We start from the raw sequence: 24,476 nt of genomic DNA, 5'->3' as shown, positions 1-24,476 counted from the left end.
CCTGCACGGCACATGCCTCTTGCAGTGTGTTGCTGAAAATCTCTCTGAAAAGGATTTCTAGAGCTCAGATCTTGCACTCTGCTACAGAAAGAGTGCCAGAGCTGACTTCCATGATGTGCTCTAGGCAGACCAGTTTGTTTATAGCATGTCGTGAGAGATCAAGGGGAGAGAGGAAGCAAACCCTGGGCTTTCACAGCCTGAGGAATGCCAAACTGGGAGAGGGGTCTTTCCTAGGTCATGCTTCAGACCCACCCACGGCGGGTCACCTAGAGCTGGAGCCAGCAAAGGTACCAAGACGCCTTGCATCCCTCTCATCCCCCAATGTGAGCACACCCTGCTCAGATTGTGGCCTCTCGGGCCAAACTCCAGGATGGAAATATCTCAAAGACAGCATTTGCAAAAGTGGCAGGTAGCAGCACTGCCAGAAGTAAATGAGCATCTCCTGGTATCAGGAGCCAGGGGCAGCCTACGGTCAGTCTAGCCAGGCACCAAGCTTCCCAGCAGGGTAAATCCAGGAGTTTTCTACACACCAGCCTCACACAGTAGCGGGTGCATGTGGTGCTACCACCAGTAATTGTGGGAACAGGAAGCCATCAGCCCAGAGCCTCACTCACTCAGGACTGGAGGCCGCACTTCTCAACCAGAATCTGATTTCTGAAGCTCCTCTTTCCCCTGAGGGCTGAAGAAGCCCACAGGCCAGCAGGAGGGAAATACAGCTGGGGTTCATTAATGGCAACCCAAGGTCCACTTGGACACACACAGGCCTTTCTCTTAGCTATTGGCTGACCCCATGGAGCCATCTGGAGCACGGGATCTGGCCTCAACCCTCTATGGAAAGTTTGCCTGAAACCTCAGAACAAATGTTTTTCCCTCAATAAGCAACTCAAACTTCCTTGTCACAGGCATTTACTGCAGTTTCTAGAAGGATGCATTCGGAGGATTAGGGAGCAGTTAGCCCACATGACAGGTTATTGGTAAAAGTAACCTGAGGACCAGATCTTACTTCTCCACAAACTATGAAAAATGAAACTGGATGGAAGTTGACGGAGAGACGCAGAGTTTACAAACATTTGGATCTCATTACTACTCAGTTCAGAAAAAGTCAATTTCAGAGTGAGCCCTGGTATCCAGTGAGGGTAGGAAAACAGCGCCAAGAACTGCAGCTGTTGTTGACATGGATGGAGGATGGACTGTTTTACTCAGTCATTAAAGTGCTTACCATGCTCAAGACACCATTCCAAGTAGTGTACAGATATTAACACACTTTGTTCTCACAACAACGCTATGAGGCCAACACTATGATCATTCACATTGACTGATAAGGAAACCGAGGCAGAACTTACCCAAGACCACATCATAGTCACAGGCAGGGTAGGCATGTGAACCTGGAGAATTTGTTTCCACAGCTTATGCTCTTCAGCACCATCCTATGCACCCAGCCCATACACAGCATGCCCAGGTTTTCTAAACCAAGCCTCCCTTATGGGAGAATATGAAAATGAGATGGTGCTGAAAAAATCCAGAATAAATGTCACTAAAACCCACAAAGAATTGGAAGCGGAATTCTCTTCCCAGTTGTTTAATGTGAGTCTGGGCCAGGAGCCGGGCTCAGCGCAACTCTTCTTGCTACTCAAAGTGTGGTCCCTGGACCAGCAGCATGGGCATTATCCAAAGACTTGTTAGAAATGCAAATCTGTGGGCTTTACTTCAGACCTGCTACCAAACAAGAATCTGCACCTTAACAAGGATCCCAGGTGACTCAAATGTGTGTAAAGTCTGAGAAGTGTCTCACTAATCCACCACCTGTACCACCTTGATGCAGTTGTTCTCAAACATTTTTAGGACCCAGGTGTTTGGCCTATCTGCTACTGAGGCTTCCTCTGAACTTTTAAAATAATCATCCATAGTCCACCCCCCCAACCTCAGAGCATCAGGTACACCTTCACAGTGGACACTCTCTTTGTGACAACAAACCATGTTATATGGAATCATGCAACAGAACTTGCTCACGGGGTAAAGTTGGGTAAAAAACACTCAAAAGCCCAAAATCCCCCATCCCTTTGCCCACTTTAGCCCTCCAAAGCCCCATCAAGTGACTCTTGCAGGTTAAAACATTGTCTCTTTAAGAAGCTCACAAGAACCTATCTTTCATTCTCAATTTCAATATAAGAAGGGGCCTTAATAACAGCTGGACCATTCAACCCCTTATCAGAGCCCCTTGACATCATATTTCCACGTGATCATCCAACCTAGGGTCAAAGTGTGCTCCATCACAAAAATCATTCCAGCTCTCATCTGGCATCAGTTCAAAACCCCAACCTCCCACCACCAAACCCCCCAGTCCCAAGGGAACACTTACTTTTATCAATCCTGAACACCTGCCATGTTTCATAGCCATTGCCAAGGACCAGCCCCTACCAGCCCAGGTAAAGCCTTCTCAGAAAGTATTTTGGTTCTGTAATCCTGTTTAAATCATTCAATGTGTGAGTCCTTAGTTTCTGAAACTATAAAATTGGCAGGGGTGGTGGGTGGGGATAGCAGTAACCTGTGCTTCTGAAACTTATGACCCAGGTGCAGCAGCTTCTCCCCCAGCTTCATCTTCAGGAAGACTGGATGAGGCCTGAGAAAGCATGCTAATCATCTTCCAATGACGCCCATGCTGCTGGTCAGGGGGACCACAATTTGGAAACCACTGCACTAACTCATGTCTAAGGTGTCATTCTGCAGCCTTGACATTGGATTTTTCCAATTCAGTCAGTTAGAACATTATCAGACTAGCTAACAAAAGGCAAGCAAAAGTGCACCCCATTTCACATAAATGGGATGTTTCGTGCATTTCTTTTCCCAATTCAATTGCCAGTTCTCACTTACCGTGTATAGTTCATATAGCATCCCTGACAGTGCTACACGTTCAGTGACAACAAACCATGTTACATGGAATCATGCAACAGGACTAAGGTTTCCTCGGATCAGAAACACACTTCTCTCACCTTCCCACCTACACTTAGCCCAGCGAACCCTGGTCTTTAACTTTTGCATAATGTAAGCATAATGTATCTGGTAGCTGCTGAGTAAAGAATCAAATAAACATGATTCTTTCAGACCTGTTATTTGCTCCTACCTAACCTACTTTAGACATTTCTCCCAATGGTGTTTTGTTTGGATTTTAGGCTTTGGGGTTTTAAAATACAGTGTCTGCTGCCATCGTGTGGTAGTTTTGAGCAGATGCAGCTATCAAATACACAACATACCCCATGGTCTACCACTTAGATCCCTGGGTAACTCAAGAACTGATTCCTAGATAACGGAGTTTAAGAAAATGCCTATTCTGTCACTTAAAATTCTGAGCTGTAGCAATAGTGTGGTCACAATTAAGAGCCAGATCTGAATGCAGCTGGATGCCTCCTTCTGGTATTTAACAACTCTGTTGCATTCGTCCATTATGGAAATTCTCTAAAAATGAACTTAATTCTCTCAACCTTAACTTTTTCTTCTATTGATGGTGCCATATTTCCAGTGCCATTGTGAAAGTTCAATGAGACAGTTCATATAACTGCTTGAAACAATACCTGGCCCTTAGCTATGAGCCCTCAACGCAGCCTCAGTTGATGGTAAAGATGATGCAAATCGTTTGCCATCAAGTCCAGGCACACCCCAGGCCAAATGATGCAGGATTTGCAGGTAGTATCGTGCCCAGTTGTAGTTTATAGCCTCAGATTTCTTAGCATGCTTCTCTCAGAGGGAATAGTCCAGAGAAAAAGCAGCTAGGCAGGGAGACCATGGGAGAGAAAGTCTGGTATTTGGGGCTAGATATATAAAGAGGAGAAGGTAGTCCCACAAGATGAACTGTCCCGGCTGCCTTCCCTATACCTCATGCAACACAGGGGGAGATGTGGGCACAAGTCACTGAGAGGCAGCCTGGCCCAACTTCCCAGGATGACTAATGTTTATTCATCAGTGCACTCGACTTTCAATCATTTGCTTTAGTAGAAATGTGGTAAAGGAGCCCACAGTAACAGAGTTGCTATTGGTTGGTTGGTTGGTTGAGTTTTTAGGATTCTATTTTTCTCCATCCTTGCCATCTTGCATTGCATCCTATTTAGGTACCTAAAATCTTTGCTTAAGTTTTAATACTATTAGCAGTAGTAACTGTGGTGGCCATGCATACTGAACCCCTGGGTACTCTGAATAGCCCAGTGATAGATCAATGCATTTCCACCAAACAGATGACCACGCTTTGCCTTCTAAGGTTACTGCCTGTCACATATGTGTATATGTGTGCACATGTGTGTACTCCATTTTATAAACACTTTAGAGTCAATAGAAAGATAATGAGGTTAATATTAAAAATATGGAGAGGACATATTAAGTTTTTTAAAATAAGCACCACAAGAGTATGAACTGTATAATCAAATTGTTTTTACACTAACCATGTATATATTATATATATCAAATGTTTGGAAGGATAACGTTAGGCATTTATCATCTCCCACTAAAACAACAGATGTGGAACCAGGAATCTTTCAATCAGAAACATATTCTGATCTGGAAAGTCCATGGGAAAAAAAAATCTGGTATTTTATTTATTTGGCCACACTGTGGTATTCAGGAAATCTTAGAAATAAATTTGAAATTCTTAGCTCTGAACATATTTCTTCAAAAACGATGGTGTCTGAATTGGCAACAACTCTTTGTATTTTAGTTATCTTATTCTAAATTAAATTTGAAAACATTTCGTTTTAATTACATAAGGAGGGAATTTCTTTGTTTTTTTCAACCACCTATTAATTTAAATCCATATCACATATAACAATTTCCAGTGTAACAGGAGAACTGCACTGATTCTTATTGGATTATACCACTTAAATGGGCAAACGTTTGAATACATAGAAGCAGGGTAGAAGGTTGTTATCAGGGTGGGGGAATGGGAAATGCTGGTCAAAGGTACAAAGTCAAGGTTAGAGGATGAATAAGCCTAGAGAGAGAAATGAACACAGCATGAGGACTACAGTTAATAAGATCTGTGTTGTATTCTGGAAATTTGCTAAGAAAGTAGATTTCACATGCTGTCATCAATTAAAAAGATAACTATGTGAGGAGATGGATATGCTCAATTACTTGACTGCAGAATGTGCACGTATAACAAAACTTCATGTCGTACACCTTAAATATATACCATTAAAAAGTGAAAAATCAGCCAGGCACAGTGGCGCACACCTGTAATCCCAGTGGCTTGGTAGGCTGAGGCATGAAGATTGCAAGTTCAAAGCCAGCCTCAGCAAAAGCAAGTTGCTAAGCTAAGCAACTCAGTGAAACTCTGTCTCTAGATAAAATACAAAATAGGGCTGGGGATGTGGCTCAGTGGTCAAATGCCCCCTGAGTTCAATCTCCGATACCAAAAAAAAATGGTGAGAAATAAGTGGATGAACTTTGTGATAGGTAAATCATATCTCAGTAAAGCTGCTAAAACATTTTTTAAATTCATCTTAAATAAGGGTGATACAAATCTCTATCTGCAACAAAAAGGGGTTCTCCTGTCCAGTGGCTCCTGTATTCTTCCTATAACATAGAGAACACTAGACCAGAGCCGGGGAGGAGGGGGATCACAGTGCCTATAGTAGAATCTTCACGGTATCACTCCCAGGAGCCACTTTACAGCTGTGACCTTTACAGCTGGACACACTCTCATCTGCTCTTCCCGCAGGAGGACTATAATCAGCTGAGGCCGCTCTCCTACCCCAACACCGATGTGTTTTTGATCTGCTTCTCGGTTGTAAATCCTGCCTCTTACCACAATGTCCAGGAGGAATGGGTGCCGGAGCTGAAGGACTGCATGCCTCATGTGCCTTACGTCCTCATAGGGACCCAGGTTAAGATGCGGGTGATGGCAGAGTGGGTGGGCTGCAAGAAGAAAAGACCCTTTAGGTACATCACCAACACTGTGTTCTACCAAACACTGAGAGAGAGGGTCTCGGGACATGTCCCTCCTATGAATGGAAGTTCTTAAAGTGTGCATGAGTAAAGACTTGGAGTTGAAAAGAGAACAGCTATTTAATATGAAGCACTGTTTTAATATGGTCTTTAAAAAATAATCTGTTTTTTAATAACAAAGTATTTTTTTAAATAGACATTTCTCCAGCCCTGAATCAGAGTAATAAAACAAGGGCAGTAACTGCACATATCTAATACTTTTGCAGCTAAAATCCACAATTGTTTTAAAATTCAAAATAGGTGTGGGTGTCAAAATGACCCTGGCAATCCAAATGAGCACATATGACAGAATTCCTTGAAAAGAAAGAATTCCTGGAAATGGAAGACAGAAATTCATGACTTTATTGTCTTTAAATCCCTTGATCTTCAGATCTTAGAAATGAAGCTAAAACACACATGCCAGACCTTTCTGGACTCTAAAGACCTTTAAAGTATTTTGAAAGCTAATGAAGTTGCATAGTTTGAATTTCTGAGTCAGTTGCACAAATGGATCAAAGATGGTCCTGATTTTTTTTTAATATTTATTTTTTAGTTATAGGTGGACACAATATCTTAATTTTATTTTTATGTGGTGCTGAGGATCGAGCCCAGTGCCTCATGCATGCTAGGCGAGCACTCCACCTCTGAGCCACAACCTCAACCCCTGTCCTGACTTTTTGTACTTTTAAAAGGATTTTGTTTTTTGCTTTCTCAAAACCTGAATTACTATTCCAAAGTCATAGGAATGTAATGACTCTGGGGACTTTATGGTTTTCCGTTTCATATGCTGTTTCTTTCTATTTCTCACTTTACATTCTGCTTGACAAAGAAAAATGTTTAAAAACCATAAAGAAAAACATCGCCTAAGGAAGACATGGACCGATACAGAGTGTATGTGTTTATTTGAACAGAGACAAAGTAAAATATTCATTTATCCATAGATCCTGGCACACAATTGATGCTTCCGCTCTGAAAGACAATCATTTGTTTTTGTTGTTGTTGTTTTTAGTGTTTTTTTTAGATGTTGATGGACCTTTATTTTATTTATTTATTTGTTTGTTTGTTTTTATGTGGTGCTGAGAATCAAACCCAGTGCCTCACATGTGCCAGGCAAGCACTCTACCATTGAGCCACAACCCCAGCCACAGCAAAATTTAAAGGAACCAAAATACTTTATTAAACTATCAAACCTAACAAATGCTCCCTTCAAGGCAGTTCTGCTTTTGAAAAGATGCTTCATTAAGCCGAACCCTTTGGAAACTCCTCCTGGGGACCTGCCTTCTTGAGCATGCAGTCCATTTGTTAGAAGAGTCAGAGAGGCAGCAAATCTTCATCCATTTGAGGGTGAATATTTGATATGGAAAAGCAAAAAACAGTGTCAGGAAATAGGCTATTAAATAATGAGTAATAGAAATTGGGATCTGATAAATCATCCCTGAAAGGTAACAAAAGCGTCTGGTTCTTGTATGTCCTATTAGTGGAAACTGCAAATAAATACACAATTTCAAAATCACTAGACACTAGTATCACTGGAATAAGCCACTGCACTCAGAGCAACTGCTCTGAAGGAGCAAGTGTAAGGACATCCAGGTGTGGCCGAGTGCAGATCACTTTACCTTTTCGACCTAACCTGAGCACACACACATGCTTTCTTAAAGAAAATTCAGCAACTTCAAAGATGTTCAGGAGAAAGAAACTATGTTGGCAGAGTTTAAAATATTTGGCAGGCCCTGAAAAAATGAATGACTTTGTCTCATGTGTGTTTCGCCAGATTGATCTCCGTGATGACCCCAAAACCTTGGCCCGCCTACTATATATGAAGGAGAAGCCGCTCACTTACGAGCATGGAGTGAAGCTTGCAAAAGCGGTACTGTTAATTTTTAATTCAGCTTTAAGTGGTTACTAGAAAAGAGCAGGGTGTGTGCTTTGGGATGGGCAGGTTCCATAAGGGTGTGCTTTAAACTGCAGCATGTTTAGAATCCTCTCTCTGCTTTGTATCCTCCCCTCTGTTCTAGAAAGACTGGAGGGGCCATTTGGTTAGTGTTCCTGTCAGCCAGTATTGTCTGTTTTTCATTAAGACAGAAACTCTGTGAATTTAAACAGCCAAAGCACTTACCATTTTGATTTAGCAACCTCTAAAAAGAGGTTACCCTACAAAATAGTTGTCATATTTAGAATGAATTAAAGGGAGTCATTAGATGTCTGTTTGTAAATCTCAGTGCTTATTATCAACATAACTCATCTAAATGACCCTTGCACGGTATTTTGTGATTTTTCTTGGAAGAGACTTAGATTCAGGTTATATTTATACACTATTTCTCATTATATAATGAGTAGCCACTTAGAAAGGCTGGGTTGTGTTACAACAGCATCTGGAAAAAAATAACATACACCAAAAAGTAACTAGTTGGGGAATCTAAGCAGTTGCTCAACAAAAAGGCAGCTTACCCAGAGCTGAACTATTTTCATAGACCTTTTTTCAGTCTTGAAATGTGGAGTGATTTTGTTGGGAGAAATGCTTCAGCAAGTATTTGCCAGACACCAAATCTCTACCTCTCCATTATCACCAAGATGTGTGCAAAGCAGCCAGTAAAATAGACACAAGAAAACGGAAGTACTTTGTGCAAGAGAAAGCTTATAAATCACATTTCCATCATTTGAATCCCTTCCTCAATGATTTAGTCTCAAACTCATCAACCCAAGTAGGAGGCTTTAAATTTTTCTGTTTTACTTTGTAAGTAACTAACCCTTCTAGATACATGCCCCCCAGCAGCTCATCGCCCTCTCTAAGCTAGTGGAAAATGAGTTCTTCATCAATAAAAATGTACACATTTCTCATATTAAACCTTGTTTATAGGCACCACAAAGGAATGTGATATACTTAACTAGAAGCAAATTAAATAAAATTGTGTTTTTATGGAGCAATGCATGAGAACGTCTCACGAACATGTGAAGTCCCCACTCCTGCACAGTCATATCAATGTCACCAGGACCAGCCACTCAGAGCTCTTAGGATGCTGAACATTTCACAAATTCCACCTCACTGCATACTCTCTTTAGTGGACAGTGTTCCTCTCATAGTACAGGTGAGGAAATAGTGTCTTGGAGAGACAAGTGTGTTTGATTCACACCATTCAACCTACCAAAGTCAGAAATCCTAGTGGCACACGCATGTGATCCCAGTGGCTCAGGAGGCTGAGTAGGAGGATCGTGAGTTCAGAGCCAACCTCAGCAACTTACCAAGGCCTTAAGCAACTCAGTGAGACCCTGTCTCTAAATAAAATACAAAAAAAAAAAAGGCTGAGGATGTGACTCAGTGATTAAATGCTCCTGGGTTCAATCCCTGTTTCCAAAAAAGAAAAAGATTCTAATCCAGCTCTGGGGACATTGTCACCTGAGCACCTGACCCTGTGTAAACTGTCCATTCTTCAACCATTTACTTTTCTTCTGGGAAAATAAGTATGGATAGATTCTGCTACCTTTTCCCTAAACATTCTGCTTCAAATGTTCTCATTAACACTTGTGAATACATAGCCCCATAAAAACCTGGGTGGGTTCGGAGCAGGAGGTCCCCAGCGGCTCAGCACCAGCTCCCTACAGGAGTTTGGTCTCCTTGCTCCCTGCCTCTGAGCCTGTCTTCCACCTTCGACCTGACAGCTGCCACTTCTCACTTCTCACTTGCCCAGTTGTTTCTTCCCTCTGAAAAGAAGTCGCTCCAAAACCTCCCATCTCATCTCAGACTTATTTCAGAAACAATGGCTGAGTGCACCACTCCATCGCCTTCTGCGAGCTTCTCCTAGCAACTGCTCTCAGGTACAGAGAGAATCGTGTTTCGCTTACAAAACCCAATTTAGAAGAAAACCAAGCGAGATCTTAACTTGTTTCATCACAATCCGTGTAATTACAGAGATGCTTTAAGTTTTTCTACTCTTTGACTTTTCTGTCAAGTAGTTTATGGTAACAGCCAGTGTTTATGGAGTGTTTATCATGCACTGGGCCGCATGCCAAGCACATCACAGGCTTCGTCTTAATTAATCCTCACAGCCACCGCCCCCCCCAGGTGTGTGTGTTGTTATTTCTACTTGCCTGGAGGAAACTGAGGCTCAGAGAGGGGAAGCGCCCAGCTAGGAGGCCGCAGTGCTGGGACATGGGGCAGTGCTTTAACCGCGGTCTCTTCCGCATCCTTCCTAGAGCCTGACATGAAACCCTGAGTTTGGGGCGTCTGTCTTCATGTGCAGAAGACTCTGATTTCACTGTGCAGTACACTCCTCAAAACTTAAAATGCTTTGCGAATTCAGAGTTCTCATACCTGATTCTTTTTGTTTGGTGTTTTTCATCCATCATCTCTTTTTTGTCCCAAAGGCCATTTTATTTTTAAAGGATGTTTTCATAACATCCATATTTGCCATCCTTCACACTCCAAAGCCAACCACGTTCACATAAATATTTTGCATCAATTTCTAATAAACATTCATTGTTACCCTTTAATTTGTTCTATCCTTCCTTGTCTTTCAATTATTGTGTCTCTTAAGTTTCAGCCTACACATGCGCAAAGGTCCATTTTACTACCAGATTTTTTTCAATAATAATTGATTAAACACCTACTATGTGCCTCGTGTTATGTTACACATTAGCTCTAAGATTATGGTACTCTGTGCGTTCTCTGTCTCAGTTCCATTCCATACAACCTAAGCAGGATTTTCTAAGTTCAGACTCCCTGAGGTATTCTTGACATGTTCCTATTTTTCTTTATTCTCTTTGGCCTCTCTTTGCCCTCTCCTGCCATGGTCTTCCCCTGGTATCTTTTGTTCTTATTGTCACTCTAACGTCATACCTGTTACCTGTTGGGTTTCTGATACACACAGGTAGAATTTAAAGCAGAAAAAAAAAATGCTATAACAATGTTCAGTCAATGTTAATCAACTGGAGTCTTTATACCCTCCTCCTGAATGCAGGATTTGTAGCTCCTGCCTTCCTGTTTGCCCTGCGGTCTTCAAAGGCCACCACCTCACCACTGGTATCTGAATGCCTGAGGCCCACAGGCTGGAAGAGGAGGAGACACGTGAATGCAAATTCTAAAGCAACAGAGAGCAGGGAGTGACTGACATTCAGAGAAGGAAGATTCAGAGATTTCTTGAAGCAGTTGATATCTCTGTCAGGCTTCATGAAGGATAAGGATGAGTTCATGCAGTAGACAAAATTAGGGGACAGGAGACAAAAATTCCAGACCAGTACCTTCAAGGGCATCCTTTAAAGCACAAAGAGCAAAGTGGCAACTGATGGGCCAAATTTCACCCACAAATATCTTGATCAGCCCCATGGGTACTTTTAATGCAATCCAGGGTCAAACATTTAATCACTTTGGAAACTTTGCATAAATATATGTTGTTTTGGCGTCTTAAAAAAAAAAAAAACTTTCAGAATGCCTGGCAACTCTGGGACAGTATTTCCTCATCAACTGAAACTTTTAAATAGTCAGACAAGGAATGTACCCTTCAATCTACCACAATCCCCAAAGCTGAATGGTTAAGATTCTGGCTCAGAAAATGGACAAAGGCTAATTTCTGCCCTTTCTTAGTTGTATGGACATAAACAGGTACTTTAACCTCTCTGGACACCAGTTCTCCGGGCTATACCTCCATCTCCACCCTTTTCTTGAAAACATGTCAGTTTGGTAAAGCATGCTCCAGATTGCTAACATGTGGATCTAAACAAGACCCTGTATCATGAGGGTGGTGATAGACTTGCCTTGTAAAGTTCTCGTGGTGGTGAAATGCAGTCATGTTCCCCAAGCTCTGGGTCAGCAGGCTATGGCTGTTAAATCGGTGCAGCCCTTCAGACAGCTGGGAAGGGCTCTCTGCTTTTATCTCTTCCAGTTACTTTCAATCCAACACTACTACATATCCCACCGACACCAGGACGATCCAGAAGAATGAATGGTTTTCACTTGATTAGTCATCAAGGTCATCAGTGGGCTTGTTGTTGTTGTTTAATTCCTTCTTGTCAGACTCTTGGATCTTCTGTACCTCTGTGGCATGTTTCCCAGCTTTTGAAACAATAAGCTTTAACCACTGTAAAAGTATCAGAAAAGGGTTCTCTCTGTTGATATCCTCAATCTCCACCTTTTTCTTGAAAACATGTCAGTTTGGTAAAGCATGCTCCAGACTGTTAACATGTGTATCTAAACAAGACCCTGAGCGCTTACAGATGGATTCTACATATTTCACTGAGTAGGTCATTTTGTACCAAGAAACAGATGAAGTCACTGCTGTAAGAAAAGCCATATTTCTATGAGCCAGCTTTCCATTTCACACCTTTGAGAACATACATTATTTTTCCTCCCCGCAATCCCTCTAACAGGGGCTCTGCCTTTTCCCTGAACCAGGATGAATTCTTCTCTCTGACCCTCAGAGTCCTTGAAACGTGGTAACAGTACTTACCTCATAACTGGGTTCTGTTTCTCACACATACTTCCCAAATCACACCCCAAATCTCTTGGCTACTTTTCCTGGAACTATCGGTACAGCCTGATGTTATGTTAACCTTGTTACACAATAATGTCTTTATCTACTATTTCATTATCTTCAGTAAAGTTGGAATTGGGAGAGACAAGTTTGGGCTCCTCCTGCATCATCAAAGGCAAACTCTAACAAGCTTATCCACAGCACCATGGGGACAGAGGACAGAGTTCCCTGCCTATCTTGCAGGACCCCCAGTGTAAACCTGGCTCAACCAGGCTCTCCTGAAATTTCCAGAATCAGACTAAGGCTTGTGATCATTAGTGGGGAGGTTTCCCAGATAGAACATTACCACAGCACTTTCTAGGTATTTTTTCAGCATGACTGACACAAGCTGTCCCATTACAAGCAATAACTCAGCTGGCACATTGGTTGAACTTCCATCTTAACCAATTAGCGTATCAAGTACGGACACAATCCATCCCGCCCCCCAAAAAGTTGACATTATTAGGAAATTTTTCTTCACTCTTTATTCCCCTTTTGTACCCTACTATTTTTATGTATTTTCTTTAAAAGTTATTTCCTAATCTAAAGGCCGATTGAAAGCCATAAAATAGGCTTTCCATCGATGATTTCAATACCATGCTTTTGGTATTTTCATTTGGTTCACACAGTGACTAACATCTATTAGAGACATTAGGAAATAGTTTCTGGACCCAATCAAAACAAAATTATTTCATTCTCAGTCTCTATAGCTGTGGCCTTTCAAATAAGAGAGCAACCTGGTTCACTAAGTGTCAACTTGACCATCTTCTTGCAGAGCTGAGCCATAAAGGTTACAGTTACGGTCATGGAACAAGGAAAAGAACACATATCAAGAGACCCAGAGTTTAGGTCTAATTTTTCACTTTCTAATTTAATCCCTTCCTGGGGCTGTTCCCACTCTTGTTGAAGCTAAACCTCCGTTTTTCTTTAGTTCACACACTGCAGGTAACAGTCAAATACATCCTATATCAGAAGGCACACAAAAGGTTTTAAAAATTGGTAAATATTAATTAAAAATGTAGGTGCTAGGGTTATGGATCTATGGTAGAGTGCTGGCCTTGCATGTATGAGGCCCTGGGATTGAGACCCTAGCACCAAAATAAGATAATAAAATTCCCAATTTCCAACTCCTCTTGAAAAATACAAAAATGGGCAACCATCACCCAACATTCTCACATGGAAGCAGAATAAGACTGACTGCCCTAGAGGTGACGTGTACTTTACAGTCAGTCCACCATAGTTCCCACTTCTCCCTATTGCCTCACACCAGCCCTGATTTCCTTACTTATGTAAATTATTGGTCCTAATAGACCTATGATTTTGCTGCCCCATTTAGCCATTTATCAGCTATAGTTTCCAAGAGCTTGCCATCTAATCAACCTCTTCTTGAATCTGCTTTAATTTTTTTCGAAGGTGGTCTCCTAATGTGAAGCAAAAACTAACACATGTATTTCTCCAGATGTCCTTAATAATAAGAGGCCAACATCATGTTGTTGGCTCATACTGAGCTCATGAGCCATTTCTATCTCAGGTCTCCTACATTGAGGCTGACTGCCAAACCTGGTCTTCATGGCCTGTGATTTTCTTAATGAGAATCTATAGCTTTGGCCTGAATGTCTGTTTCTCATAGGAATTTTGTGATTATTAAATACACCATGGAATGACATCATTACAAAGTTTTCAAGTAAAGCCCCAAACAAGTACCAAACACTTACCATTTACATATACAGACTGTGCACTAATGAGGAAGATGTCTCCCTCAGCAAATGTATCTTATGATTTTTTAAAAAATATTTTTATATATTTTTAATTTCTTAAAATTTAAATTTTTAAAATTTTTTTTAAATTCTTAAAATGTTTTTAAAGTATGTTGAAACCAAATGATAATGCCAATCAGATATTACCTTCTTGAGAGATAGCTTATCCAAAGTATTTTAATCAAGGATGACCTAGAAATCCTATGCACTCTTGTCAGCCAATGTTGATTCTGCTTTACTTCATCCAGGAGATGCATTTCACTTGAACTTGACTTCCACACTGCAAGCAAAAGAGAGGGTGCTAAAAACAATATCTTGTGGTCCTGTTGTTCACAACATACATTCAAATCATATCACAGTTTCAAATCCTCTCCTATTATATTTTCCTGTTAGGAAAAAATGTTGGTAGATCATTTTCAGAATTATTGTTTACCAAAAACGATCCACAACCATTTATTGTTAATATAAGACTATAAAAATAGAAAAATAGAAAAAGATTAGGATTGCAGATGCGAATTGAAATGCAGAGGGGAAAAAAAAAAAAAACATAATCCAGAACAATCCCCAGGCTGCTTGTAGGGCAGGCAGAGGTAAGGCCTGGCTGGGCCGAGGGTTGACCCACAGAGCTTTGCCCTTCTTTTCCTGCTCAGGCCTGTCTCTCTTTCTGTATTTAAGATCGGAGCACAGTGCTACTTGGAATGCTCAGCCCTGACTCAGAAGGGTCTCAAAGCGGTTTTTGATGAAGCCATCCTCACCATTTTCCACCCCAAGAAAAAGAAGAACCGCTGCTCAGAATGTCACGGCTGCTGTTCCATCATCTGAAGCTGCTGGAGACTCGCCTCCACCCCACCCAAGGGTGCAACAGCAGCCAATCTCTGCCACCCAGCTCCAGCCAAAAAGGAGGGCAGGACCAGAAATGAATTCCCTCGCACCAAGGCCGCCCCACCTGTGAGCTCCCCAGCACAGCCTCCCAGTCAACCAACTGCCACGTCCCCTGTCCCCCGTCCCCGCCCCGGCCAGAAGCACCCACGCCGCACCCCGGACGATAAAGCGGAGCCGGATTTCAGACAGTGTCGCTGCCGAACACGTGGGGAACAGCCAAGGGCCATCTCGCCCTTCACCTGCCCCTCCCACAAGCACAAAGCTGATGGGAGAGGAGGAGCTCAGTTCCTGTATTGGTGGCCTTACATCTTTTACAAAACTCGGGAATATAAAAAACCAACGTTTTCTTCTGAATCTGCTGTTTTACCCATGAGTGTTACGTTCCTTTTGCATTATTTCAAGAAATTTCCTAATTTTTTCAATTCACTCAGGCCTTACAAATCCATACCAAAGCAGCCTAAAGACAAGATGGTTGATGTTCGCTTCTATTTTCAGCATGTTTCTACCAAAGTCATTGGAACCAACATGTACCTCTGAATGCCTGATTATAAGAGAACTTTAAAACTTTTCAAAATTTACAGAGCAATACCTTTTGAGGGGAAAAAAAAAAACCATCTGAATTATTTTGCAGATCCACATTTTGGCCAAAAATTCACTGTAAAAGGGCTTAAGTTGATAAGTGACTTGCTTTTTTCCACCTACTATTGCCAGCCAGGGCAAACTAAAAATGAACTGAGTTAAGAAAGAAGTAATTCTGCTTTCCTTCCAAATGGCATGAAAGAAGGGTATGGCAGAACCCATCTTTTCAAATATTAAGCAAAATGGACTTCCCTGCTTCCTGCTCCCCTCCACCATTGCATGTTCTTTTCCTCCTTGATTTTACACTTTCTCCTGTGCCCAATTCCTTTGTTCTTCCCAGTCATAACCTGACCTAAAAGAAAGAGCTGAACATTGGACATGAAAAAGCAAGTGTTTCAAAAATCTCCCGGTTCAAGCAAAGTGCCTCGATTTTTCCACTTGATTAGACAGACCGAAGGTGCTTCTAGCTTGCACTATGGACGCTCCTGTTCCATTTAAATGACATTTTCCAGTTACAGCAGGCAGTAAATTACTGCCTCTCTCTCTCCATATTCATTATTCTAAAAGTTTGTCTAGGAACCAGGTTTGTGAATACCAAGCTCTGAATCCTTTTTCCAAATGATGCATTCCAAGGACTTTGGCTTAGGAGAAGAAAAAGCTCACAGTAGGGGGATCTTGTGACCTTCCTATATGACAATTCCAAACATCCAGAAATTCTTGCGTCACAGGGAGCTACTTCCTCCCTTTTAATTAGAGAATAAGATGGCTTCTAATTAGTCTTATTTGCTTTCACGTGCCCTGGAATAATCCAGGTAGTCACTTGATCATTTTATATTATTGCATAAGCAAAGCCTGTTTTTGCAGTATGAAATATATCAAATTTTTTTTCATATTCAAGCTGTTGAAAAAATCCAGTGTTTCTGTCCCTTCTGCTCCTAGAAGAACCACATAGAAAAGAATTGTATTATGAGTCTTTTCTCTTAAGATCTTTCATGATACCCCTTCAGTCTTTTGTTTTTATTGGTTAATTGGTTGGTTAGTTTAGAATTTCTGAAATGTGTTTTCCTTTCTTCCACATTGCAAGTGCTATTTTTCTTTTCTCCCATCTAATTGCTAGCATTTTCTTAAACACACACACACACACACACACACCACCTGAAACAGGAGCTTTGTAAGTCAAAGCTTGACATTTAGAGAACATGAGGACTTTCTGCCTTTGTAAATGGAAATCAACCATGTATGAACTATAGCTGCAGAGGTTATGAGTTCATCCTTTACAAACAATAATGAGCATTTAGCCCTGTAATAAAGGAAGTGTTGTTAGTCAGTTTTGTTACATTATTGCATCACTACATCTTGCTAAAAGGCCACTCCTTACTTCTCATTGATGTGGATGAAAAATTGAAAGCAGTACATTAGCTCCACCAGAGAGAATTTTCCAGATGTGTGCACAGGCACATAGCTCCCCAGGTCATCACCTCCTTAGTGGGCCACTGGGATGAAAGCGTTCACAGTGGGAAGATCACTGTCACACAGAGCCGGAGCCTGGACAGAGAGAGACTATTGGTGTCGGAATGGAATACAGACTCCTCCAAGAGGCCTTAGGAGTCAATTACCAAGTAGAACAAAGCAACCCAAGTGAGTTAGCATCCCACCAGATCAGTCATTCATTCCCTCTTTTATGGCAAGACCTAATTCATTTCACCAGAAAGTGGTTTCTGCTGTAAGATGAAATGGAATGCTCTGAAACCACAAATATAAAAAGACATAGAAATCGGAAGAAGGATCTTTAATGGTCCACGCTGTCTCCCAAAGTCAACAAATGGCCGCTGATCTCCATGTGAGGACAGAGTCTTAACTTTTCAGAGCTAGAAATGGCCTCAGAAACTGTAGTCCAGTCCTTCCTGCACAGATGAGAAACTCTACTGCAATGGCCTAAGAGAGGTGTGTTGTGGCAGAGCCAGCACAGATCTTGGCTCTTCTGCTTCCCATCCAGTGCCCTTGAGCCTCAATTGATTCATTAACACACACATTAAGTTGGAGTTTTGTAGGCACATCATTGGAGTTATATCATTTATCCTACAGATCTCATATAAATATTTTTTGACCATATAAATATTCATATTATTAATAATAATTACAAAATTTATAAAGACATCTAGAAGGTAGCATCCAATGTGATAGATTTTTCACCATATGGAATGCATTTGACAGTACTTTATTCAAGCAAGCTAAGAAAATAATAGTAGAAGATGAAATCTTTAAGGTTACTCTCCAGATACATTTTGAACACACAACTTCTTATAGTTAAGCCACTATAAATAAGATAAGCCATCAAACTACTAAAAAACTGTAGACAAGAATTCAGTCTATTTTCTAATATGCCTGAAATCCAGGGTAATCAGCAATGTAATCCCAATCTAATGGTTCAATCAATAGTTTGACAGATTTTTCTTTTTTGCGGGGGGGGGGGGGACTGGGATTGAACTCAGGGGCACTTAACCACTCAGCCTCACTAAGTTGCTTAGGGCCTTGCTAAGTTGCTGAGGCTGGCTTTGAACTTGTGATCCTCCTGCCTCAGCCTCCCAAGCTGCTGAGTTTACAGGCAAGTGCCACTGCTTCGGGTTTGACAGATTTTTTTTTTTTTTCACTCAGATGTTTGATTGGTTGGTTGATGGAATTAATGGACTCCTTAGGCTATTTCAAAAATACAGAAGGACTAAGACACAAGTCAAAACCATGGTCCACATAAGAAATCTGGTCTGATTTCTGCCAAGAAAAGTTAGACAATTACTAAAGGTGAGAACTTCAGCAACATTAAACTAGGAAGCACCAAGCTGGGAGGTCAAAAGTAAGTCATACACATGTGGCAAGAAGGCTTTGGTACTGAGACTTTGATGGCAATATGTCTGTTTATGATATGCAAAGTATCTTTTGGAAGATGTGCAATCCATCAGAGAAGTGGGTGCAACCACACACAATGTTCATTAGACCCCCAATAGGAAAATAGTATTAGAATGGTAGCAAAAGAACACTCACAATTACACTCACAATTTTAAGAGAAAATAAAGAAAGCTAAATCCAAAATTCGAAAAAAATTGGTCAATGTTTAAAGTTGAGCATCTTCAAGAATAAATACATTTACTGTCATGTAACTAAAAATAACAAATAAAAACTTTTTAAAAGAAGAAAAAATATATTTGACTTGAGGCAAGCATCCCCAGATGCCCTATGACATTCATAAATGCAAACTCATTCATGACACCAAAGAGATTCCAAATTGAGGGTTTGTTTTAAAAGCATACTTGACATCATGCTGGAGATTTTTATCTAACCAGTTATATGTTCATTTTTAAAACCCACCCTTGTTTAGCTGCCAGGATTTGAAATCTGCATTCACTCTCAACAGAGAGAACCAGAGGGCACCAGCTGTTTGGAGAGTCACTGAGTATGCTGTCCAAGTATCAGTAAGAAAACTGCACAAGATAGCGTCGTTTCCAGGACCCTTAGAAACAGAAAGGAAAAGAGAAGATCAGGGAAAACTAAATTTCTTAGGAAAGAAGTTAGGAATTTTAGAAAAAGGTAACAGGATGGAGAGGAAGCCCCAACCAAACACAAGGCAGAACACACACCTGAGAATCCTCCTGGAGAGTGGTTGACTTCTGCCTGGTCTCTAGAGGCAGAGGGAGGAATGGACTGTGATTGTGAAGAGCACTCCATGATCATCAGGGCTCCTCGGGTCACGATCCTAGGGGATTCCACTCATGATTCACTACAGATGAGTAAAATTCTTGACCATGTTCTTTGGGTCTTTAATAGCAGGATGGGAGCTCAGCCTCTCACCATCTCTGTTTATATAGAACATGCAGTCAAGGAAAATCAAGAAATATGATTGAACAAATGAAAGTTTTCCTGAGCTTGAACATGACTTAAGAATCTGAAAAGGGTGAACTTTGGAATATCTGGAAAAACAAATTCCTTGTGTGAATGGTATTTATGCATCTTCAATGGGGTATTTCCAAAAGAAAGATTGTATTTAATAGGTACAAGTGCAATCGCATATGATAAAGCAATAATTTATGGTGCTTCAATGGCCAACAAAGACCAGAGCACCAAGCTCTATCTTCAGCATCACTTCAGCCATCAGGGGCTCCGCTGTGCTCTTTGGGTGTCCCTTGGGGTCAGGGAAACAAAGAGTCAAAGAGAGTTTGGCTCGTCTGTGAAATGGTGGGGTGCAAATCACCAACAGTTTTTGCCTTTGAAATTCCACTACAGGAAATTAGAGTAAAAACTGCATGATTAATTTTGGTCACAATATATTTCTTCTCCCTTATGGGGGATATGATGTCAAGAATCAGGGTTGCTTTGGTGCATGTGTGTTTTAAACGCATCCTACCCTGGAAGTTTTATTTGGTTCTATGAGTTCTGCTATGGCTCAGAAGCTTTGTGAAGGCACAGCTGGAGTAATTCTGTTATGTTTTTAGCTATGTCCTCCAAGTCTCTCAGTAACATAGTTTGCTGAATAGGATTGATCAGGATTATAGGGGATGTAATGTCTAGGGCATCAGGAGGAGAAGGTTCCCATAGTCACGCTTAGCTTCCCTGGGACCCGTACAAGGCAGTCTTTAGTTTGTGAGTTCTTTGAGGGGTGGGGGGTGGAGAGACGGCTTCTGAGTAGAGCTGTGTGTTTGGGACAGCTTTGTAAATACACATCTAAAATTACCTCTACCTAGTGTTGTTTAATTTTTTTTTTAAGCAGACTCTTTTGTCCTCAAGGAGTCAACAGGCAAGAAAGTTAATGAATTCTACATTCTCATCACCTGGTTACACTGTCTTTCTCTCTGAGTCAACAGAAATTACTGTTTAAGTACATCTCGGCAGAGTTTTTTCTCAACTGTAGCAGTTCGTGTTCTACTCAATGTAATCTCTACAGTCAAGGGAAGGACAGCTGGTCGGCTCGCTGGCTGGTGTTCCTACAATCTGCGTCTTATGTAACGGCTATTCTATGTACCTTGGTCATTATTAATGGAATGTTATTTCATGTACTCTTTAACCTTGCAGTTTATTTTGTGTCATGTTCTGATTTTCAAATCATTAAATAGTCTTTTTCCTACTCTCATTTGTGAGTCATTTGAAGGTGTCTCCAGCGATCACTTGAGTAAACTGCTTTCCACAGGCTTCTTATAGAATGGGAAGTTGTCTGGCCTCTTGCTTCTCAGAGTGTAGTCCGGGGCCCAGGAGCATCAGCATCACCCTGGAGGCACTTAGGACCATACAATCTCAGGCCTAGTCTAGACCTACTGAATCAGACTCTGCATTTTAATAAGACCCCCCTCCCCCAGTAATTTGTATGCACATTAAAATTGGGGGAGAACTGGTCTATGAGATGGTCAAGTTCATTATTAGTCTCTACATCCAAACACAGAGCTGCCTGATGAAGACCCCGTCAACTTAGCCTCTCAGGCTAAGGTAATGTCTGGGGCACTATAGTCAGCAACCTTGCTTATCACGTTTAGCTTCCCTGGGACCCTAAACAAGGCAGTCTTCAGTTTGTCAGTTCTTTGGAGGGAAAAGAGACAATTTCTGAGTAGAGCTATGTGGGTATCCCCTAAATTAATATTGAGTCATTTTCATTTCTTGGATGAATGAAAGGGCTGTCAGAAGTCCTTTCTTTTTCTTGTCATGTGCTACCCAGCTGCAGTAAAGGAATATGCATATTTTGGAATTGAGCAGAAAAGCAGCATCTGGTTTGAAAGGTCTGCTAAATCTAAAGTATTTCTGTTCTGAAAGCCTTTGGGGTGTTTACAAGGGAAAGAGGAAAAAAAATGTCCTTTAAAATTACTTTTCCTGAAGAAATAAGATTCATACCACATGAAATTATAAACTTACAAAATAAACATAAAACAAATTTCTAAGGCATAAAACATTTAGCAAAGTTTCTGTCTTCATTTGCTTAGGACACGGAGCTCTAAATTTCAGATGGGGACAAAGGACCTATCCTCTGGAGAGAGCAGAGATCCATTCTGTAGACTCCCCTCTCCATCGCCTTAAGCACAGACCAGAATCTAGTCCCTTACTCAACATGTCTTCACTAAGCATCACTGTGGACCATGCTGTACAGAGCTCTTAAAAAATCACACACACACACACACACACGCCCAGTGAAGCCTATGGTTTTTTTCAATCTCCTTATTGCCAAAGAAATTCTGAATGCAAATCACACCTACCTTCAGACAAATCAGCAAGAGTACAAGAGGGACCACTTCCTACGCAAATGGCCTACCTAATTAATTCTCTGGCTAGGATGTCAGTGATTCGATCTCAGAATGAGGACCTGACAGCACTGAGATGGCACCATCACTAAGGGACAGCCTCCTCTGTGAAGGGCTGTCCGCCTCCCCCTTCTGCAGCAGGCTTCCCTTCAGACTGTGACAGAGACCCCACTTTAGTGCTTGCAATCAGGTGTCTTCCTTCAAGCCCTAAGCAATAGGAATCCCACCTATGTCCTGGGAGGATCCCTCTCCTGAGGAGCTTTTGAACGGGACACCTTTTACCTCTAGGAGCAGCTTGGCTACTCAAAGCAGCCAACATTCTCAGAAAGCTTTGATCAAATCCAAAAATTTGAGGATCTTAACCAAAGATTATTTCCATTACTGCAAATGGATCCCTGATTTCCTGCCTGTAAACTGATGCAAACTGCCAAAAAGCACTTCTTACACCAAGGACTGCACGTCCTTCCACAGCCTGGCAGGCCACGTGGCACCCCCTTCCACCCTTCCTTCCCCAGGCCACAGGGGAGAGTTCATTTTAGCCTTTTCGTGAGAAACTAGGAAAGGGAGAAAACTCTCATCAGCCTTGATTTCTCTTCAAGAATCCTTTTACTTGTAATTTTTAAGAGTTTGATTCCTAGTCCCTTCGCTGTGACAGTGAAGTCCCAGTCTGAGCTATCTGAAAGCCTCTCTTCTTTTGAATAGAAAGGTTTCTACTGAATAAAACACATTGGAATAATCAAGCTTGAAAAAGAGAAGCACCCCCCCTCCCCGCCCATCAGGGCCCTCTGGTTTCTTCTCCCTCATCTGCAGTTTTAAAGCGTGGAGACTGGTGTGAGTGAATTTATGGTCCCTTCCCCCTTTCAGCTTTGTCCTGAAGTTGGCTGAGCTGTTGTCAATGCTGAATTGCACAGCTTATTTCAATTGGACTTTGTTTCTAAAAAGCTGGACCCGAAAACAGAACAAAATCCTCCTCTTAGAAACATTTCCAATGTATTTTACAATGCTGGGTGCTTTAATTCCACTCAGTAAAATCTGTGCCCCAACATATTTTAATTGTAATGTGCAGAATCCAAGAAGAAATGGAAGATGGGGGGTCAGAACAGCCTGGAAGCTCAGATCACCTGACTTTGATGGCTCTCCTCTCCACACAGGGACATCTTTGGGACCTTTCCATATATAACACAGTAAAGCCAAGAAAGCATGACACCCGTTCACACATTTCATTCAGAAAGAAATTGAAAGCTAACAGGGTTAAATTCCCATTTCAAGTGCAAAATCCTGGTGTACACTTCCTCAAGATAACAGTGATTCCTCAGTATCTTTTATTGTATACATATAGGGTTTGTTTTCAGTTAATAAATGTCCTTTCAAATCATTCCATTGTATTTGTGGCTTGGGGATATTCACATTTATTCTTTGGTTGTAATCCTCTCTTCAACATCACCAAAAAAAATTACCATGATGGCTTTTGGTATTATTAATATTCTGGTTAGAGCAAGATGTTTTTTGGTCCCCTGGAAAATGTCTGTCTGGGTTTGGGGAGGGGGCAGGTTGTTTGTCTTTGGCTTGACATGATTTTCCAAAAGTCACAATGGCTCACAATCAAGGCCAAAGCATATAACTTATCCTTGTGTCAGGAAGCCACTTTTTTTTTAATTTAATTATTCAGTGCATGAAAGAAATTGTACAGCTGGAGGAACTTAGGGACAAAAATAAAGCCAACAAGCCTGGGAAAGTTTCACTTCTGATAATGAGAACCTGGAAGAGAATAGAATGATCCCTCTAAATTCCTTCTCGAGGGAGACAAGTCTGCCTGGCATTGTCAATTATAGCGCCCTGCACCTGCCCCCCTGGCTCCTTTGTCTGTTCTCTATTTCTTGCTCCTGTCTCTAGATACCACCTGCTCAGAGGGCCTTGGCCCCTCCTTCAGACCCTCCAGTATCCCACGAGCCACCGAGCCTTCCCCAACTTCCCAGTTCACAATTCCAAATAATTCCACTCCTTAAACCAAAGGGAGATTGTTCTGTAAAAGAAATGCCAGAAGATTCATCTTGCAATTGAGGAACTTGATTCTTGTAATCCAGGAGACTGTTTCGCCAGTAGAAACTTGCAACAGAAAAAAAAATCGAAGAGTTTGCTAAAGAATGGGTTTAAAAGTTACCTCTTAATAGTTTGCTTCATGCTCCGAAGAACAGAGCCCAAAGGATAAAGCACACATTATTTTGAAGAAAGAGTCTCTTGGATGAAGAAAACAGTCCTTGTGGAAAATTTTCTGAATACAACTTTTCTCATCAAGACTAGATTATTTTCAGTTAGATATACAGTTCATTTGTTATGTCCGAAATGATTTTATTACATTAAGAATCTAAGTAATCTGGCCGGGTGTGGTGGCACATGCCTGTAATCCCAGCGGTTTGGGAGGCTGAGGCAGGAGATCATGAGTTCAAAGCCAGCCTCAGCAAAAGCAAGGTGCTAAGCAACTCAGTGAGACTCTGTCTCTAAATAAAATACAA

General features: G+C 41.4%; 1 protein-coding gene across 2 annotated transcripts in view; it reads left to right on the top strand.

Annotated features, from left to right (window-relative positions):
• The window catches only part of Rhoj (ras homolog family member J), a 104,054-nt gene that overhangs the window by 64,256 nt on the left and 15,322 nt on the right, over nucleotides 1-24,476 (top strand). Inside the window, exons 4-6 of one of the 2 annotated variants that reach the window (XM_058584606.1) lie at nucleotides 5,705-5,869; nucleotides 7,742-7,837; nucleotides 14,906-20,810. In XM_058584606.1, the coding sequence (XP_058440589.1) occupies nucleotides 5,705-5,869; nucleotides 7,742-7,837; nucleotides 14,906-15,052 (408 nt within the window). In that variant the 3' untranslated portion in view covers nucleotides 15,053-20,810. Of the gene's footprint in view, nucleotides 1-5,704; nucleotides 5,870-7,741; nucleotides 7,838-14,905; nucleotides 20,811-24,476 lie in introns of those variants that run through there. The other variant, XM_046461253.2, reaches the window with a different exon arrangement.

The sequence above is a fragment of the Marmota monax genome, unplaced genomic scaffold (genome assembly GCF_021218885.2).
Source record: "Marmota monax isolate L192 unplaced genomic scaffold, Marmota_monax_Labrador192_F-V1.1 WCK01_AAM20220418_F8-fsc00001, whole genome shotgun sequence".
NCBI classification, from domain to species: Eukaryota; Metazoa; Chordata; class Mammalia; order Rodentia; family Sciuridae; genus Marmota; species Marmota monax.
The sequence above is the reverse complement of the archived record's forward strand: the minus strand, read 5'-3'. Positions and strand labels throughout refer to the sequence as shown.